General features: G+C 35.7%; 1 protein-coding gene across 5 annotated transcripts in view; it reads right to left on the reverse strand.

Moving 5' to 3' along the window:
• LOC124646358 (protein spire) overlaps positions 1–22,551 on the reverse strand; it is a 165,745-nt gene that overhangs the window by 25,728 nt on the left and 117,466 nt on the right. For 3 of the 5 annotated variants that reach the window (XM_047186488.1, XM_047186487.1, XM_047186484.1), the window contains exons 5-9: positions 17,677–17,880; positions 16,405–16,434; positions 15,701–15,873; positions 15,449–15,512; positions 15,148–15,262 (exon numbers count right to left, since the gene is read on the reverse strand). In XM_047186488.1, coding sequence (XP_047042444.1) covers positions 15,148–15,262; positions 15,449–15,512; positions 15,701–15,873; positions 16,405–16,434; positions 17,677–17,880 — 586 coding nt within the window. The remainder of the gene's footprint in view (positions 1–15,147; positions 15,263–15,448; positions 15,513–15,700; positions 15,874–16,404; positions 16,435–17,676; positions 17,881–22,551) is intronic. The other 2 variants (XM_047186489.1, XM_047186486.1) reach the window with 1 other exon arrangement.

The following is a 22,551-nucleotide window of genomic DNA, read 5'->3' on the forward strand; positions in this document are numbered from 1 at the left end:
CTTGTGATATTTGCTACTTTTATACAAGTGACTCTTGTCCTTGATATGAAATAGAAAAAGTAATGGACAAAGATCACACAGAAAAATGCTTGACAGTGTAATATATTTTTTATTACATTTGCTATTATAATAATGTCACTTGAAGACCTTTTCAATCTTCAATTATTTTTATTAATCATGTAGCTGCTCTATTTCTTAACAAGCGAGATTTCAAAACGACTAGATTTTGTTATTCCTCAAAAGTCTGATTAATATAAATAAAAATAACTTAATTACAATTATAAAATGTTAACCTGTATATTTTGAAATATTTTGCCCTGCATAAGGCATATCGACCTTTACATCAATTACGAAAAGAAACACAACAAAGAACTAATTAAAGTAATATTTAAAGTATTTCAAACATAATCAACAGGACATAATGAAACGGAAAATAACCCATGTTCTCTAACAATAGAGTGTCCTAACCTTCTGCTACGACATACGGCGAGATTGCCAGAGTTGGCCCTTTCACAATATGTCTGACTTAACAGCTTTACTGTAGCATTTTATAATTGCTATTTCCGTGAGAGCGGTGGCTAGCCTTGTCGAAGCTGGCATTTGCTGACCAATCTGGGCAATCGTGACCGTTAATTTGTCATTACAATTTTTACTTTACGCATATGGTAATAAAGTCGTAAATTAAATATTTTTTGAACACGTTTGCCTAGGAATGGCATTCATACTATACAGAGCTTAACGCCAAAGTTTAAATATAGCTTTTGGATACACGTTCTTGAGCGCTTAAGCTGCAATATTGCAACGTTGATGCAAATAATATTGCTTTTTATGTGTCAAGTTATGGTAAGATATTTAGAACAGCAATGTTATTTTTATTTAGTGTTATTTTGACTTTGACCTTAAACAGTTTATAAGTAGTTCAGACACCTACATACATTATTAACATAATGACAAGTATCAAGTTGTGGTACCTGCCTGTCACAACCATAACGAGATACAAACAAACATACTATTTTGATGAATGGCTCGTTTTATTTTTGTTTTGTTCTAGTTGGTAGCAATTACCACACTTTCTACCATTTAAAATTGTTCAAGTTAAATCTACTTTTTATAAAGAAAGTGAGCTAAAATGTTTAGTTTCGGCGGAACTAAGTCACTTGTCGCCTGCGTTGTTACTCAAAAATAAGTACACAGTACTAAAACGCATAGTTATACCTCTACAAATATTATTTCAAGCCACTCCGTCACAAACACACCATTTTAATTAATTCAAATTGTTTTGCATATTTGGGAAAGCGTTGTGTCCTCAAAATATGGATTCCACTACATTTTGTCAACGCACAATACAATGAATTTTACAAATATTTTTCTATTTTGAGCTGCATTAAAGGTAGGAGAGTAAAATCCCGATATTTGATTCAGTGGAAATTCACAATTTACCTTTATTTCCCAGAAATATGGAGGTAAGTAAAAAAGATACAACAGTGTTCCTAAAAAAAGATTGCAAGCAGTTATAGAAATGACAAAACGTCTGCCAGCCTATCGTCACAACACAGACATTAAGCTTACGAGTAGAGGAGCAAAGTCGTGATGATGTTAAAAATCTGCAGATAACAGCGAGTATTTGCACATCGATACATTTACTTTGCGTTATTTCTGTTGTGCAATAGGAATCGATAGGTATGTATGCAATGTCATTCCTCGAAGAAATTCTTTGATTGAACAACTACAAGAAAACAAAGACGAGAGAATTCCAATCATCTGGGTCCACATAGGACATAACACATATTTTATTTTAAAGAACTAAGTATAAGCAGAGTACCTACTTACAGCTGATTTACCTTAGAAACAAGTGATTATCCCAGTCAGACAAGTATTTACATACATAGATATTATCTACGTTTTATACCTCTAGAAAGGTCAAAGATATTGTTAACTACTTCAAACGAAGACACAGCTAGAATTTGACTACACACTATACTATCCGCTTGAAAAAGGCCATAAGTAGCTGCATCAAAACAATTTAAGTACTATTCACCAGAAACCTCATAATCACGTAAAAGAAAACCAGTTGGTTGTTAACTATTATCAGAAGAAACACGCGATATGACGTGATAACCAAGTTAATTTCATCGCAATCGCTAATTTACAACTAACAATGGATCTACTCGTAACTAGTGGGATTTCAGATTCAGATTTAATGTACTTGAAATGAGTGACAGAGTTATGGTAGATAAGATACCACATCTATACGTTCTCAGGCCCAAAACGGAACCTAATGTCTAACCTCTATTTGCGTCAATCCATTTTGGCCTCGTACGTTGGTACTAGGGAGTGGTGGCATCTAAACAGCAATCTACATACTAGTACATATTTGACAAGTCATTCAGTTCAATCTGTACTAATTATCACTATAGTTTCAATAAAATACCACCTAAGTAAACTTTTCTTCAATATAAACGCGTTTATGATCTACTATTTCGTTTCGATTTAGATTACTTCAAAATTGCACAAGCTCTTACATCAACCAACACAATACATTCTTCAATTGATCGTGAAAATGCCAAAAAGCCGATCAGAGCCAACAAAGAGGTAACGTTAGGATGACGCAACGCCACCCGGTTCGAGGTATAACGGTCAGATGCGCCGGCGCACGAAAATGTGCTAAACGGTTACTGTTACAATTTATTCCGTTAAATGCGGATCTCGGGAATGTCTTCACTAGTCATAGTAGTATTATCTTCTCAATTCTTGTAAGTATTAAATTACTTGCGGTTTTAAAGTAGACAATGTTTTCCTACTAGATTCTCAGTTTACTCGGGATTGTGGAAATTCCAATAACTATGTAGACACCAAGGTTAAACGCAATTTATTTGATTAGTGTCAATGGAAATATGATCGCAATACTTTAGCAGACGTAATTACACCTTTCTGTCTACAGTGACTGCGATGCCGTCACATCATGACACAATATTACTTAGACAATACAATTGGTGACTACAGTCAAAACAAATGACTTCTACTATCGATGTCATTGACTCCGTAAGACTATTTGGAGCAACAGTATTATCGAATTAGGGAACACTATTCTATTTATTTCCTAAACTTACTTTTAAGTGTATTCTATTAAATTAGGACTCCTCAGGATTGAGACCTTTGCATCAAGTTGACGGTTCACCTGATCATGGGATTTAAAACCAGCAGAAGCAGTTGCGTTAAAAGATGTCAATCCTTACTAATATTATAAATCGGAAAGTGAGTTTGTTTGTTTGTTTGTTTGTTTGTTCCGCTTTCACGCCGTAACTACTGAACCGATTGCTTTGAAATTTTGCAGACGTAAAGTTAGAAGTCCGGATTAAATAATAGGGTACTTTTTAACCCGAAAAAAATAGATATTCCCGAGGGAAAACAAAAATATTGTTTGCTTGATGGATGGATTGTAGATGGCGCTGTGTGTCGTTTAAAACAAGGTAATATATTGCAAACGAATATAAACATGTAAATTTAGAAGCTAAATGATACGATAATGAATCCCCGAAAATGAGGAATTCCCGAGGGATGATGTACAATTTGTTTAATCGTCTAAACTGTTTTTTTTTTGCATCTACTTATATATTGCAAACGAATATGAACATATAAATTTAGAAGCTAAATGATACGATAATGAATCCTCGAAAATGAGGAATTCCCGAGGGATGACGTACAATTTGTTTTATCGTCTTAACTGTTTTTTTTACATCTACTTATCCTGAAATAACTATAATTCAACGAATTACTAATTGGTATAAGTATTAGTTAAGTTATTTAGTTCTTGAGGTATGCGATAGATGGCGCTGGGTGTTTTTAAAACGTGGTAACGATGTGTTTTTAAATACGTAAGAAGTGGAATGATAGCTTTTAAAACGTGGTGACGTTGTTTTTTTTAAGATACGTAAGAAGTGCAATGATATCTCGCGCTTTAACCTGTAGCTCATCGTATCCAGCGTTACATCGCGCTTCTTAGATTTTTCCGTGGGAATGAGAAGTTTTCTTATAGTTGTGATTTATACCGCAATATAACCGAATTCCACGCGGGCGAAGCCGCGGGCGGAAAGCTAGTAAATAATAAGGGATAAACATTCGTGAAAGTAAAGTTGAGTTTTACTGAGAATTCCCAAACCAAACAGAATAGTTATCATGCAACTGCGATATGATGCAATCTCGAAAACAAATAGTCTTGTCAATTAACGGATTCAATCGAAACTAATAAAGCTAGCGCTATCTAAATAGGTTAGAACTCTTCAGTAGATAATGGTTCTGACGTAAACGAGTGCAATCAATAACACAATACGGCAGGTTGGTCAGGGAATGCACTAGATGGGGTTATTAAAACTGGGCAACTGGTTAATTAAGCTTTTATTGTTTTTTTTTTGCGGTTAGTTAGCTAAATGACAATGTATTTATTTATTGTAATTTTAAAAAGTATTTTACAGGTGATTGAAAATGTTTGTAACTAATGTTTCATCTTGGGAAACACACTGAACGATGTATCCCCAACGTGTATCAAATGTTGAGACACCTATTCTTTAGGAAATTCATACGGACTTCCATTGTTCGCTAGCATAGAATACAAATAAAAATAAAGTCATTTGACTAATGGAAAGGAACTTAGCAGTACTAAAATAAAAGTTAACAACAACAATTAGCACCAACTTAGGAACAAAATCTCAGCGCAACTCGAAACTTAATTTGGGTAACAACTCAATTAAGCGAACAAAGAGCCTTTGCCATCTAAACAATTTAGTTTGAAGAAAAATCTTACGTAAACAAAGTTACCGTAGCAGAAAATATGGGGGATCTTAAGCGAACGGAATCTGATCAAGATTAATTAGGCACGAAGGTATGAAAAACTGCGAAGTTTAATAAATTTCCATTATGATGATAAACCACTGTAAATGCATGAACAGCTCTGACAGCTTCGATCATAAATTCTCATCACTACAAAATATGGAGAAGAATAACCGAACATCCACAAAAGATAAACTTATTTAAAATTTTGCGAGTTAAGACCGTTGCTTCCCGTTCACTTGGCAGAATTCCAAGCCTTCTCTCCTTGACCCAAAGCTTTCTGTTCTTTCAGACCTCAGTAACGACCCTGATAATATAATAGACCAGTTTCATAACTTGGCCATCTATGAGCGTTTCTTAAATCATTAGTGAGTTGGTATCACGCTAAAGAATCATCAATCTTGTCAAAGAGCGACGCATTGTTATCGACCTTCTTAACTTTTCAAACTTTTGCAGTAGTTCGTTTTAACACATAAGTTATTATTGCTGCATTTATTTCAAGGACCTTTTCAAAAGAAACTATATTTTGTTCTCTATCTGTGCCAACTCTTGCGGGTTTACCACAGCTAACTCTGTGTTGCAGTAACAAGGTTTATCTTTTATGCGCCAGTAATCGGATTAACATCTTACGGCTTCAGGCAGCAGTGTACATTGTACAATAGACGCATTTGCTTCATCTGCTCATGCTTTATCTGTGTGAAAGTGGATTTCAAGTGGACTAAATAAATATGTCGACAGAAAATTACCTAAACCTACTTAAAAAGTATATTGTCATTAATTTTCTGTTCAATGCAATTCATGCAAAGAAGGCAGTATTCTGGCACACATTGCATTAAATCATAACAATGACAAAGAATTGCTAGCATGTAATAAAGAACTCATCAGTTTTGAGGCATCAATGAAGATCAATTGAAACGAGTTAGCTAGAAGATCGAGCCTGAATAAAAACCGAGAGAACAGAATTGTGTAACATAGTTACGATAATTAAGTTAATAGTTAGCGTAATCATTGTTACGGTGCACTTTGAGAATTTGATAAATCTCGTCATTTTATTCTTCAATTGTCTTTTATTGCATAGTTAGATTAATATCATAACATTTGCACCCACTTGTTTTTTTGCTGATGTTGTTCGAGTATGTTCTAGTTAGACTTACTTACGTATGGCACAGACTCGTCAAGTAAGTTACAGACTTCATACCAACAGTATTCTAAGCTAGCTTTTTAAATGAACATAAAATTCAAATTATCTAGTCTCCATCTCGTTGACTACATTTACCGTTGTTATTACTTGTATTTTTGCCGCTACGCCAAAATGTCCAGACTTTAGGTATGTCCGTGGAATATCAAGTGAGCTTGCTCTTAGATGCATATATATATCTGTTTATTTTATATTCTTACATTTCTATCTGACAATTCTGTCGAATTCGTCAAGCCAAGGCGAGACGAAAAGTATTATATTTTAGCGGTGTATATTTTAGTAGGTATTTACACAACTGACTTTGCAATAATACCTACCAAGTTGTCATTTTCAAGGTTCTGTAATGTGAACATTATTTTAAGTAGGTACCTGATAAATTACTATTCTGTATATTTCGCAATCAAAGTGTGAATTACCTATAGTTCTAGGTGTTTTTTTCTATCTAATATTACACAGCCAATTACTATGAACTACACAAAAATAATAACAAGGAACCAATTAACGGCTACAGAACCGCAAGGTCCTTCCACGGTTTCAAAATCCCCATCTCACTGCGTGACTAGTTTCCTTAGAATCTCACGTTCGCAATCCATCACCAACACCGTTAAAATGTGTACCTATCTGATTCTGTCTGTTTCGTAAGAAGACGCGGGAAAGGCAGTCTGTGGTCACGACCCATTGAAAAAAAAAACTCGGCTATCATGTAGGTCCAAGCTGCAAAAAGTATCGACTGGCCTCGTTCTTCCAACTGACTTGGTTAGCTCTTCGTGTGTGCTTTCAAGGTCAACTAATTTATATAAGTGGTTATTTTGATCGCTGGTCGGTCCTGATTTTTGATGCTAAATAAACAAACATTCTAGGTAGAGTATAGTCTTGATAAAAGTGGGTCATATATTCACAACTAGCTTCCGCCAGCGGCTTCGCCCGCGTGTTGTGTTGATAAAAAGTAGCCTATGTGTTAATCCAGGGTATCACCTATCTACATATCAAATTTCAATCAAATCGGTCCAGCCGTTTTTGCGTGATTGAATAACAAACATACATCCATGCATTCTCACAAACTTTCACATTTATAATATAAGTAGGATTCGTTATTTGGTCTTGAAGTTAGCATCTTGTTGTACACGATACGTTTTATAACAAAGAGAAATGAATCAAGCGAGACCTCATGCCAGTATGTTTACATTATCCTTTGGAATTTGGGAAATCCCACCGTCATTGCTGCTTGCATCTTTAATATATCTTATAAACTTCCTCAAAAAGCTGAGTAATGCAGTATATGAAAAAAAGTAATTTAAAAGACGCAGAACAACCACTTATTTTCATAATTGCATTGATGGCGGGCGCATGCGTGCACGCAGCGTTTAATTCTAAGAATTCATTTCCACATTATATTTTTTTTTGCAAAAGAACCCTAGAGACTGACATACAAAACACTTTTTAGGAACTTCTTAATGAGTTATTTTCTCACGTATCTTTTTTGTAAATATTTGAAAATTAAGATGCAATAATGCCAACATTATGTTCTTCTAAAATTGCTACATGAAAACTAGAACTCCATCCCATAACACTGTCTCATCTATCAAAACAGCGTTTGCTGGTAACTCATCTAACATTAAAACAAGAAATAATCCACCTCAATATTAGTAATATAAACACAATTTTTCTCATACATATTTACTAAGCACATTACATACATAATGGAATAGACGACAAACATATCAGAAGCAAGTCCCACCTCTTATGTAACTTGAGCGAAAGTGTCAAATACAGGTTTACTTCTCATCTCACATATCGGTCAGTCGGTGAATGTAGGACTTTATACTATCAATTACTTATATAAAAAATCGATTAGCCAATCGGTTTCGGTATAAATTATAGATAATAACGATTATTGCTCGATGCACAGAATTGGTCACACGACGTTATACGTTGTGTCTGTATAATTATTTTAGGGTTGTCAACAAACGAAAGTGTATGTACGTTGAACTTGGCACTGATGTAATCGCATGTAATTTGGTCATTGACGTGAAACATTTGTAAAGTGAAAATGTATTCAATGCGTCACAGTTCAAGTTCTCCATGAAATCACGTCAGTTACTAGAAGAAATATTAAGCAATACGGATCTGTGCTGGGTCGATGTAAGATTCATCACACTAATGAAATACCTTTCAATGTATAGTGAAACTTTTTTAAAACAGATGGTAGAACAACGCAATCAAACGTCCAATGATACGTCATTACAGCTACAATCCAGCGGTCAATTTTACGGCACATTTGTATGCGTGACAACCCTGTATTATGCTTTGTACATCGACAGAAGTTGCATCAGAACAATGAATAAATCAATAGCTGCGGTACAGCATTAAGTAAGAAGCCATTACTTTTATGACCCTTTGCCGTTCGTAACATAGTTGAACGGCACTGAAGATAATTGAGAACTGACCATTTTTCTTAACAAATTGTTGTTATTTTTGGAACTGGCTGGGTATCATTGAATACTTACTGATAGCAGTCATTCTTTTTATGTTTGACTCAATGTTGGAATGACAAAGGAACCCTCTTCACACTTCATTAGCGTTATCTGTTACCATTGTCCCGTGCCAATGACCCATAATTTTCTCAAAACGTTATTAACAATTTACTTATAATAAGCTTTTTAATAGCCCATTTACTTCAAGAAGATAATATTATACTGACTGTTTAGTACTGCACTATAATATTTAAGTATTTGCTTCTTAAATTGCCTCCTGTTTTCTGATTAATGGACCATTAAAACCTTACGAAGTATTGCTATTTAAAATATTAATTTTCCGTCAAAAGATTTACTACAGGCAAGCTACCCAGGCTCTTAGAATTTGTAATTAATTTGGTTGTGTACCTAACAAAAAGGCCCTATGTCGCTTTGAAGTTATAATTTACGATGCTTCCAATACTTGATTGGTTTTTACGCTTCTCAATCTAACCCAATTTCAAATCTATATTTTTCTTAAAAGCAATAATTATTAAAAAGAAAACCAATTTATTTATAATCGAATTTCCCAACGATTTCCCTAGAACAATTACTTTTATTAATTCCTCGTAGGCATCGATACGGCAATCGCAATAAATGAAAAATGTGGTTGTTGATAACCGCAGGCACTTTTAACAAAGTGAAACAGTAAAGTCCAAAGAAAGTTTGACGAAACGATTTAATCTCACTTTTCTGTGCAAACTGAGATTTATCCGAGCAAAATGACGCGAGACCAGTCGATTTCCAAGCGTGCAAAAATAATCTTGGATATTTATACGCATAATGGAACTAAATAAAACCGTGACCATACAAAAATTTTAAAGGTTACAAATGAAACAAAAAGTATTTAAGTATGTTAACTAGAATCTGTTAATTCGGGTGTTAATTACGACACCACAAATCACTATGACGGTTATGTAGCAGTATCAAACAATATTGACTCGATACTACTTGAGTCAGCAACCATACAGAAACACATAAAAACTCAGTCACATAACAATAGAATTAGATAACTTATCTAACATCGATAACCAAGATTTTTCACATTAAGATCACAGATAAAGGTGGCGCGTGTTTACTCATGAGCTGGAAGAGAGTATGCAAATAATCTTGAATATTAATCAAGAGCTATAGTGCACTTTTCTAGCTAATACAACACTGTATGAGTTAAGGTAGTCTGTTAAGTTCAATTATGATAATGCAAAGCTTGTTCTATACTTAAGGAAGCAGGAAGGTATATTCAATGACTGTTAAGTGAAATCCTCTTCTAATCTTGGGCCCTTCAGAACATAAACACTTAAAGAAAATCCATCATTGTCGACAGCCCTTGAATATTTGACTTCATTAGAGCCTAGAAATCAGATACCTACATAGGAAATTAGATGCAAATTTAATAGAAGCATAAAACTACCTCCACAGCATTATCAATCAGAACACGCGATCACCTAATTACGTAACCCATTAAATAACGATTAGACAAGCCGTTTTTAATAACAATTAGCAAAGAGTAGGTACCTACATCATCTGCATCGTTACGTCATTGATGCATCTGGGACATTCAGTGTCAACAAATTACGTCATCTTGAAATATTTAATGCTCCACTAAAGGCATGTTTTCTTCTTTTTCCATCATAATCATTTACCATCATTCGATTTCGGCCAAATACCCGTCAATTTATATAAAAGTATAGTCACTTCCCCTAATATGACCTACTGAACCTGACCTACCTACCAAAAACTCATACTGTCTAGTAGACATCCAGTCGTGTAGACTTATCAGTAACATATCACGACTCATGTACAGTTGCTCTCTATAGAAAACTATTTACTTACTAACTGTGCTTTTATTAGTTTTAATTAGCAATAGTTGGCTGCAAAACCGTTAAATAATTCTGCAGTAATGCAACTGTGGACCTTATTTCCCTAGGGGATCCATACATAATGGTAAGGAAACCAAGGCGAATATTCAATTCCTTTTCATCTTGAGCTGTATCAATTGTATCAGCCAAGGCTTATAACTGGCAACTATGTAAATATTCGATATTCACAAATTATAATGCCTTTGTGTGCAAATTATATCAGTGTCAATACAGATCTGTATCGACCCCATTCAATAAAGATTTTCATTCATCTACGTTCCTTTAAGTCTTCAAGAACTAGCACATATGAACTAGCTAGAATGTTAAATAAATAAGTGTCGGTCGTTAACTCCTATACACGAAAGCTTTGAACTTGACTAGAGCTAAGTTTAAGCGGAACCTAGACTAAGTTCTAGGAAATAATGGCTCGGTCTATCCTTATAGAGTTGTACTGAATGTTAGAAATTTTAAGCGAAGATGTTTTATGCCACACTGTTGTATCTAAGCGTAAAGAGAACTGGTTCGTATAGGTAACATTGTGTATGACCTTTTACTTGTACCAGAATTAAGAAATTACGTAAAAGAAATCTTAAAACGCATAAACAATGTCGAACGAAACGGGGTCTTGATGACGAATACGATAATTTTTGATGACGAATTTCGCTTTAAACAGTATTTTAAATTAACACCTAAGCGAAAATTGTATTGATTAGCATATGCACGCGAAACCGTGTTTAAGTTTGAAGTGATAGAGTCGGATTTACAGTGGTTTTATTGGTAATTGGTGTACTTAATGTATTTATGATGCAAGTTTAATTTCCGATTTCTAGTTTATGAACCAATAAAAATAAAAGTTATAATAAGAACTACAATAGACAATAGACTATTCAATCATACTTACGGGTAATATCCATAGCCAAGGTACTCGTGATGCACACTCCCATCTTCAGGGTTAACACTTAAATTCCCAAAAATCCGAAAAAACTTTCAACCCTACCGATGCAGCGTGAAAAACAACGAACGCAACACTTCACTCCACTGATTCCCAGTAAATACTGATACGAACGCACTGATATAACACAAAATCCTGTTAGTGAGGTAACCTCACGTTAAGGGTTGACTGAAGCCTCACAGGAACTCTAATTGAATTAAGTCCATCCCTTCCTTATTCGAATTTAAACATTCGATTTTTAAACGTACCGGTAATGTTTGACATTAGAATGTCATGTTTATTTAATGAGATCGAGGACAGACGTCCGCTCGTGTTTGGAATCCGGCGCAGACTGCGGCAAGCTGTGTAGGTTGTATGCTTTGCTTTGAGCAAGCGGCTCTCAATCTTTCGGGAAAACCGTCTCTTTGAAACGAAATACCTCGTTTGTTTAGTAATTGTTTGACATGTAAATACTATTTTCTATTGTTTCTGGGTAATTGTGTTTGTAAAGTTCAGGTTTACGTTGGAAAATATGTTGTTATTTGAACGTTTTCAATAACAGTCCTTTTGAAAAGAAAACTATTCTGAATAGAAAAACTATTTATAAAATGTGGTATTGATATACGTATGACTTTTACTATAAGAGTATCATAAGCATATTCAAAGTGCTGAAGTTATCGAACCTCAGACCAATAGACCAGTTTTATGCAACTCGAGTCTTATTCATTTTGTTGCAAACAACTATTGTGAACGTGAAACACCGCACACTTTTTCATTTTAAATGCTGCCTGCGGCTAAATAGAGAGAACATTTAATAACAAGACAAAAAAACATTGAGAAACATTGTCCGTCCTTTGTTTTTGGAAATTGTTTGTTTGGCGATACTTCTGTCAATGGCAATTTCATTTTCAGGTGCACTACAATATTTTGAAACATACCCTTAGTCATTCACTATGCCAAAGTAAAATAAGACTGTACGTAAGTACTGAAATAACATAACATTTGAAACGAAAACCAGCTTACATAAGGCCGGGTATCCATTACATAACTATCAGTATCCAGGTCGATATTCGAGTTCCCAGTGACCTAGACGTCTAGATTATCTTACGCCAGAGACAGAGAGGCGCCAACCCGTTCACATGAAAAATGAACCTTATGTTCTTAGTCGTTAGATTGAAAATCAAGTAGAGATGCTGTAGTTTATTTTTATGGGCCAACTTCTGCGGGAATTGTGAAGTGGGCCAGAAGAGGAATATTCGGTGACTGATTACAAAACTATTGGGTTTTTCGCTCTGTGAATCGTAACATGAAGGATGCTGGTACTGTCAGTTATGTAAGTTAGTTGGGGTTTTGAGGAAATATTCGGTCCATTTGTTTTGTGGGAAATCATCATATGGGCACACATAACATTCAAGGATTCTGTACTGTGCCTTCCTAAAACTATGGTCCTCAATAATATATCGAAGAGAGAGTAAGAGTTATTTTATTTAGAAGCAGATAGCCTTAATATGATACGAAATTTTTACCAACATTAGCAGGTTAAAATTGTTACACTTGTTCAATATAATTTTCTTTTTACTTTCACAATTATTCATGGCATGTCGCCAACCACACATCACGCTCATACATTTCTGACATCACTGACTGATATTTCTCTTATTATCATAATTACATTTAATTAATACACCACTTCTCCTTTCTACTTGACAAAACTTACTTGCGAATGTAACAGAATTACAGATTTTCTTGCATAACGTTATAAGTATTCACAGTATGTATTTATTGCAGTTTTATTATGAATTCTGAGCATAACGTAGTGTTCGTATTCCAGATTGCGTAAAATGCAATGGGTTTCTGACCAAAACTAAAAGCTATTTGGGTAAAGGTCATTCTTATCTTCAAAGATTTGGAGGATTAAAATGTCATCACGTCTTGGGCCACAAGAGGGCTACTTATTTTGGTATACCTGTTATTACATAAATTATTAAACTTAATAATAATTCACTTGTGTCCTTTTTAGTATAATAATCGTATTAGTTCACTACCGTTTAGTTGTAAGTCATTAGGTATATCTGCAGTTTAAACTATTCTTTTAATTAAATTAAAAATATGGTATTTCTTTCCGCAACACATTTTTCTTCTCGCTGTGAAAAATGCAGATTTTTTATTTCAAAGGCCAAGGCCAGTCGAACGAGACGAATCTTTTTATGAATGCTTAGGATATACCATCTCACTCTTACTTATGTAGGTCCTACTCGTATGAGTACGCATAAAACACTGAGGACCGTGAAACTTTTATGGCACGTGCATTAAATTTTATAATGCAGTAACATTACGACATTCACGTGTATTTTGAATTGGTGGCTAAAATATAAAATTTGGCAGTTTCAACCTCAACCTAATAAATTTGATAACGTAACTATGTATTTCTTACAACTAAACGCCTAGTCGATCTAGAGTTTTCCAACATCCCATTTTGCCGACTGGTAGTGTAAGCATGTTTCCCCCGACCACGGTATCAACCCTCATTAATATCTCATCGATCATCCGTATAGAAGTATTCAGTGCAAATACGTCCCCGGGACGTTAATATCCCTCATACTACAATGTGCACAATTCTATAGAATACATACATCCACGAATCAAAGTACATATTACATTTTGATGACCCACAGATATTAAAAAGTATGTAAATATATTTTGATCAACGTTTATACGAATAAGTAGGTAATCAAACAAGACTGAAAACCATCACTTTTTGGTCAACAAAAAATACGTGAGCCTCAAAACGCTCGCCCTTTTCATGTCGTCCTTTTATTACTGGTTACATATTTGTAACAAAATAGTATGTAAGTAGTAATTCCAGCCTAAAATTGGCAATAATTTAATGAGTAACGAAGCTTCAGTTTTAAATTAAAACAAGGGGCATCAAGGTAGAGTAACAAGAGATTGCACTTAAAAATTGCCAAACTAACCAAGTTACCATACTTTATAGGCCGATATATCATTACTTCGTATAACAAGCAACATGTTCTACCAAGAGCGCTATAAAATATGTAATCACACTATTGTGTACCGATCTCTTACGAAACTAGAACAACAGTACGTCTTTAGGATACAATACACTGATGCAATGAGCCAGCAACGAATATTTACTGTCTTTTATCATCTTATAAGTTGTGTTTAGACACTATTTTAAAAGGCAATTAACAATTTACCAACTTGATTATTGAAGAAGAATATAAATCGGCAAATGTTAGACAGACCGGTTATTCCTATCTACAATAAAGGACGCAAAGATGACAGTATTAAACTTAGTTTATTCAACACTGAAAATACACCCCTGTAAAAATCCTACAAATTGAAAGTCTTGTTCTAAACGAAAGCACGGTGACTCTTCATCTATTGCTTGAGTTATTGACGCAGGCAAACTATTGTACCTTAGCAATTTCAATAGCAACAAGTATCAATACGGGTTGCTCGCAAACTTTTGTAAGGCGCTTTATAATCATTTTTTTTTAAGTTTTAAAACAGTATAGAGATATCAAAAACGTTCAAACTTATCCACTAAAATACTTTTTTGTTTTGAAAAATGTAGATAAGCCTGTCAGCGACCATGCTTATAACTTGTAAGAGGATTTAGCGATCTGGAAGCGTATCTTCTAGAATGGAGAAAGGATTTGTAGGTATGGGAGAATCTGAAAAAATTATATTAGGATGAGAAACGGGAATTGGATGGGGGAACATAACCTAACCTAGGGAATGTGATCTTTATATAATGTTTTTTGAACAAAATGAGTGACTTTAAGTGGTACTTACATAATCGTCTGGAGTAAGGAGTGGGTCGTAGTTGTCTCCCGACTTGGATGGAAGCGAGAAGCTTTTCCCGTGGCGTTATCTCCCGACGAGGAGGCGGCAATTTGCGGTCTGATGCCTACATACGAAAAAAAGTATTAAAATGAAATCCACATATCAAAATAGGCGATAAAACTTTTAAGGTATTACCAGTTAATTCAAGATTGAACGAGGGAAAACATTAGTCAAACATGAACGTGAATCTGTTACGTACATGAACGTGAATAACGTCGTGAGTAACTTAATTACTAAATAATAAACTTACCTTTTTAAGAGGCGGTCTACTTCTAATAAATTCGAGAATCATTGCATGAGCGTCTTTCTTTACACTGAAAATGAAAAAAAAAATGTTAAGCATGGAACGTATAGGAATAATAAATAGGTATGTACATTATTGGCATATTCTTTGAAAATATGGAAAAAAAATCTTTTAACAATACTTTGATTGATTGTTTTTAGTTGTAAATGTGAACTAACTTATAGAAAGGGTCACTTTAGTAAAATGAAATTGTCTTACCTTGGAGGTATCGCGCCATCAACTTTCCTTAGCGTGTACCTCCTGGATCTAATGTCATCCATTAATATTTCGTACGGCGTTAACTCGTACTCTATTGGTGTCCTTGAATAGTTAACTTTCTTTAATTTAACCCCCATCCTCAGTTCACCGATGACTTGCATCCAAAACCGCGCCTGAAATAGTATTAAGAGCAATTAGTTGCGCGGCAGTTTGCTACGAGATTTCTTGCAGGCGTTTACGTCAAGACTTCGCAGTCGGCAGAGGAAAGCGTTTATTAAATTATACAGCAATGGAAATACTTCTGTGACTTTCTGATATTTGGATAGGTTTATTTTGAATAGAAGAAATTGTTATCAAAAGGTAAGGCTAGAACTAAAATTAGGGTTCACAGATTATCTTGGTAACTTTACGTATTCGAAAATCAATCAGGATTTTTTTGTATTATGAACCTACATGATTGATATCCGCTTGTGGGAAGCCTTGACATATAACCTACGGTATGTAGGTAACATCTGAATGTAACTAATGATCAATTAATGACAATACAATTACATTCCTAAGAGGATATTCAACTTAGTGACACCTAGTAAGCATGCATTCCAAATAATAATATTCTACCTCCAAGTAAACTTTAGGTAGGTATGATTGAGGATATTTACAACTATAAGCGGTAACTCTACACCATCAATTTTATGTCTACGTACTTGTAATGCTCTCCATATCCTTCGGTTTGACTACAATTGAAAATAACATCGTGTTACTAACAAATATTACACCGGAGTTAGTTCCTATCAGTTACAAGGATGGTTAGAAGAACTTTTATATTTACAACATAGGTTAGTTAACGTTGAACAGAATGCTCCTTATTTACAACATATAAACCCTACATGTAAAACAGATAAAAATCAAAGAGACTTATCATTATTAGGTTCATGTTCCTACCCTACTACTGTTGTTAGTAATCCTTTATACGGAATAAACATGCATTAATTAACTTAGAATTCCTCAAAAATAATCATACTTAACTGTACCCTTAATTCCTACACCAACACCAGGTTTAAATTACTTTCCTCACACCACCAGAGGAACGCGAGTTCCTCACGCACTTCATACCTCATACTTCCTCCCATCGGGACGGCTTCTAAAAACTCCGCATAAATACCTTGCATACATTATGTACAGGAATTCTCATTACCAGACCTGAGTGCCATACATATTTACACGGAGGCTAAGGCTGGGTTTATCTGTGAGCGACGCGATTTAGGTTCAGAGGGGTGTAAGCTAGCGGTAACACTATACCTACAAGACAGTTATTAAAAAAAAAAAGTGATGGGAATGAAAAAAAAAAAGTGTTTGGCAAACAGTAAAGGTCTCATAGAGCTATGGAAATCTACGAGTCTATTGGATACAGCTTTTAAGCATATCCCACAGAAACTAATATTAAAGACCAGCACATTGGAATTTCATCCTAGGTTTATCGACAAGGGAATGGCTAATTTCTCCGCTCATACCTAGCCTACCACGAATTACTTGAGTCTAGCTGGGGACATTAATAATGCATCACAGTACATTAGGCAACGCGTAACAATCTGCATGCGTTGCTTTGGGAACTTGGGCGCGGAGTAATGAGGGTTTAGCGAAATTAGTGTCACGGACGGTGGCCCCCTATATTTTATGGACCTTTGATCTACGAAAAAATCTTTATCTGTAGTTTTATGAGCCAGCCTTTTCACCTTAAGTTAGTGCATGCATACGGTAATTGGAAATCCGGCCCTATAAGATTAGTTTCTAATAGATAACCTAAAAACTCACCACCACCTTTCAGAATGAGAGTCCTACCTATCACCTATACATAATTGCCTATTTAGGTTTTCCATGACCACACATTCTCTAACATTTGAACCAAAAAATCTGTCACACAACCATCCTATAATTCATCTTACGCTTCTCACTCTTCCTACCTTCAAGATACCCACCCAGTCTGAAAACCGTAACGTGTCGAGATGCGCGGCGGAGTCCTCAGCGGCTCCCATGTCTCTGGCGCCTCCGACGCGGACCCTCGCGAGGAAGGAGGCCAGTTCCAGGGCTTCGGCGACGAGGGCGCGGCATACGGCGCGGTAGTGCGCTGCAGCAGCTTCGCGGGCGCAGCGACCGCCGCCGCCGCAGTGCCATACACAGCGCTGAGGACAAATGTTTGGGTAAGTATATTTGCAAGTTGGTTATATACAACTTCTAAGTTTGTCAAGTTAGAAGAAGGCACGCTTTGGTCCAGGGTGGAGCTTCATTCATCTAACGAGGTTTTTCAAGTATATAGTACTGCTTTCAAAAAAGGAATACACTGTTAGACCCAATTGAAAGCTTGTCTTATGACATGGACAGTTTTATATCTTAGACTTATCTCTCACTGTGGGAGGGATTGACGTCAACTGAATGTCATATTTTGCCTGATATCTACCCGTGTAATTTATTTAGCCAATTCGTTATTGAATTAAGCTTTTCTACATATTTAGTGTGACGTGGGTGATCTTTGAAGGAGTATGTATATGTCACCGTAAGATTACAAACATCGTTAGATTACAATCTATCTCGAGAGATTGTAAACTGTCGAATTATTGTAAACCGTAACACCTGATTGCAATTTAACGCATTATTTTTCGCTATATTATAATCTATCGATGAGAAATTGTCAAATTGTCAACTGTCCGAAAGCTCTCCCTGATTGGTCAGTCTTTTTGTAAGATCGAGAGCGATGTAGAGCGGTCAAATTGTCAACTGGCGTAGAACGGAATGCATCTTGCGCGCTGATTGGTAGAACGTCAAAAAAGACAAAGTTCTTTGCAACTCCCGGTGTCACAGCTCTTTGACGTGCAAAAATAAGTGACGGTTTAATTTTTTATAAAATCAAAAATTGTACTTAATTTTTAAGACTCAAATTACACACAATTAAAAATTGTATTAAAAATTGAAGTTAGTGACGAAAACGAATCGCTGCAAAACCGACTCCACGTAGTCTTGTCTGCCCTACCCCTAGAGTGCAATTCAAAACCGCGTAGGCGCGGAGGGGCGAGGCGGCCTGCGAGCTGAGGCGCAGGTAGTTTCAGCGCTCGCCGCCGCGGCTGAGGCTGGCCGGCGGAGCCGGCCAGCAAGCCGAAGCTGCGGTGGTGAGCGTGAAAACCATCTGCGACGATAAGCTCGCATGGGACCGCCGGAGCCCCGCAGCGCCGGAGCCGTGACAGAAGTTATGCTTGCTGCATGTTGCATGCTTACTTCCATGCTGGGTCAATTAATATGGGATGTGTTATATTTTAAACAAAAAACTCAGTAGGTACGAGTTAAAAAATTAGAAGGTAAATAAATATTTTTATGATGTCATTTAATAGTATTTAAGAAGTTTACTGTTAGAATGCATGCTACAAATTTAGATGCAAAAAAATAACCATCATGCTGAGTTGTATTTAGAGTGGAAGATAACTCGTGGCTAAGATAGTATTATTTAGATGCTCGACGCTTTATTAATTGTGGCTGACTTAGTAATTTAGAAGGCAACATACATTTTTGGGGGCGAATAATGATATTAAAAAGAAGCCTGTTTAATTAGCACCCCTTTTATTTTATTTTTAAATATTAGTTTGTATTTGAAGACAAAATACCTAACTGTATTTTTATAAGAGTTATTTTTATATAAATTTAATACTTGAAGAATTTTTGAAGAGCATTTATTTTATTTAACTGACACCTCTATTTCATTCCTAACTCTACGGGAACTCCATGGGAACAGAACGGCTGGTCGTGATTGGTCGATCTTACAAAAAGACTGACCAATCAGAGAGAGCTTTCGGACAGTTGACAATTTGACAATTTCTCATCGATAGATTATAATATAGCGAAAAATAATGCGTTAAATTGCAATCAGATGTTACGGTTCACAATAATTCGACAGTTTACAATCTCTCGAGATAGATTGTAATCTAACGATGTTTGTAATCTTACGGTAACATATACAAAACATGCTCTGAGCAAACACTGGAACTTGCCAAATGCTGTTTCAAAATAACCCTAAACAGCTTCATCAAGCAGGAATGCCTGAACCCCACGCAAATACTCATTAGTTAGCATAACTGTGCAACTCAGCACATATGTAATGAACTTACATTCACACACTGCTGTTCTGAATGGACGTCGGCGTCTGCACAGCTGTTTGTGCTTGCTAATGGAATCGTGTGAACGGTGAAGTGTTAAATACCTTTAGTATGGTCTACGCTTGAGCCTGGTAGACGCATCGTCGTTGTTGGGGACTAAAATTAGAGTTGAATGTGCCTAGATTTCAAATGTTTTATTACAGTCTAGGTCCTAGGTCAATTCTTGTTTTATAGCATCGATCTTAAATTTTGAGGATCGAAAAGGCAATATCTATGTAGGGAACATATCATAATCATAATCCCAGAGACAATAATCAGCATATCAATTATAAAAGTTTCATTACAATCAAAATCTGAATACTCAATTCACACACATTGTATCGAAGCTGCAATTATGCGGAACATTTGAAAGTCCATTAAGTTGGCAAATGACGGTCAATTACAATATGTTTCATAGTTGCTAGCTTGTCAATTAAAACGGTAACATAATGACTTGGTCGCAATTCGGATTTGCACATGGCAACATTATACGCACTATAAAATATGCGCGTGCAATTCTTAGTGTTACAAAACAGCCTTGGACTGTGTCAATTATAGGGTATTTGGGCAAAAACCGAAGCAACACAAGTCTATCGAGGTGTGTTCACACAAAAGTCTAATTTTCCACTAGACATTTACAAATAGGATTTGAATTGATTCTACATATTTGTGGATTTCAAATAGAAAATTAAACACTTTTCTTGATTACAAGCGAATTTATATTGGCGAAGAAAACATATCTTCCAATGTCTGGAGTAAATACTCCTTAATCCTTTTATTGTCCACGGTCGATTAATCGTGCTCAATCCAAAAGGAGAACTATTCAAGCTACAGAACAGAGGCACCCAAAACCTAAGGCTACCGTCCTTTGTCTGCCAGCTCATGATTCAACAAGTCAAGGGCGCAGCAACCAGGGGCCACACGAGCACTTTCGCAAGACTTACCTTTGTCCACGCCGAGCCGACAACATAATAACGAGCAGGACAGACACCCACATCGCTATCATTATCGTAATGCCACCTCTAATCTATAAATCTTGAATAAACAGTGACTTATGGTTCAGAATATAAATGATCTGTTGTTGGATACTGTTTGGAGGTTCGGTTTTCGGGAACTTAAGTTGTTGTTAATAAGAATCTATACTTTATGAAGCTGAAAAGATTGTTTGATCGCGATCTCAGGACCTACTTAACTGATTTGCTCAATTCTTTCAGTGTGAGACAGGCAACTTTTCTATTTATTTTTCCTTCAAATAAATGGAGAGACTACTTCAGAAAATTGAAAATTTAAATGATGTGCCTTGTTCTAGCTGGAAATATTTTCAATTTCCATCACGATAACCTTTTTCGCACAGTTCCAAACTCACAGAACCAAACGAAAACAAAAACCAAGGAACACCAAAAACCTCTAACTCTTTCACTACTTCAGGAAGCAGTAACTCAGTAGAACAGTAAACGAATGTGAGTGTGCAGACATTTATTATTGATGAGTCCCGCAGCGGCCCCCTGACCCACTTCACGCCAAGATACGAGATAGCTCGCCAAGGAAATGGGGAAATTGCACCGTCTTTACGTACCATTGAAGTGCTCACCACTTTGATGGCAAAGGACCTTTATCTTTGTAATTTTATTGGCCTTGAAAGAGTTCTTTTGGATAGAAAAAAAGGTTCATATTTCTTTGGATTTGCTAAAGCCTCAAAGAACGGTTTCACCCGCGTCCCGATATAACTGAAGCTGAACGTCCCAAATCCGCGTGATGGCGTAACCACCGGAATATGTATACTGATTAAATTTTACCTACTGCTAAATATTTAGACATTTTTAAATAGTTATCAAAACAATAATATTAAAAAAAAATTGCATTGCCTTCGTTAAGTGAAGGCATAACATATCAGTGCATTCCAGAAGTATATCGTTAGTTTCTCACGATAATATTTTCATGAATAAAACGAACAATAGTGGGAATATTCATTTGATTCCTTGAGGAATGCAATTACATTCTTGTAATTTATACCGGCGCTTACCGTTATTTGCAAAGCCTAGCTACTTATTATTATTCATTCATATCGCTGTTTAGTCATTTCGATTACATCTGCATTTGTTTTTTTATGAATCACTAGCTGTTTTCCTAGCGGTTTCGCCCGCCTCCCGGGGAAACCTCTTCTCATAACCGGATAGCCCATGTCACTCTGAGATAGTGTAGCTTTCGAACAGTAAAATATTTTTTCAATCCATTCACATGTTTTATTAGTAGGTATAAATAAACGACCAACTAAATAGTCTTATACATTAGTATACTCATAGTTATTAAATCATCAGAAAAAAACCCTGACCACAAATATCCTATTTCCTTTTCGAAAAAGGATGGTTATAGCTGCTGACCTCTAGGGAAATACTGGCACGATTTGGCAGCCCGCCACACGGTTCCGCCATTATAAATAAATCAGTATCAAGCACATACTCGGACGTGGGTTCAATACCAATCGGATTCATTCAAGATATGAAGACCCCTATTGTGAAGTTAAATTAACAACTTAAAATATGTTTTTTAATTTAAAAGGACAATGGGCACTTTGTATGGGATTTGGTACCCGCTCCAACAGTAACGTATGATATATCATTAGAAAGGTATTTACATGAAGAATAATAAAAACTATGGGGCTTGCCTCAATTA

Source organism: Helicoverpa zea, chromosome 3 (genome assembly GCF_022581195.2).
Source record: "Helicoverpa zea isolate HzStark_Cry1AcR chromosome 3, ilHelZeax1.1, whole genome shotgun sequence".
Classification (NCBI taxonomy): Eukaryota; Metazoa; Arthropoda; class Insecta; order Lepidoptera; family Noctuidae; genus Helicoverpa; species Helicoverpa zea.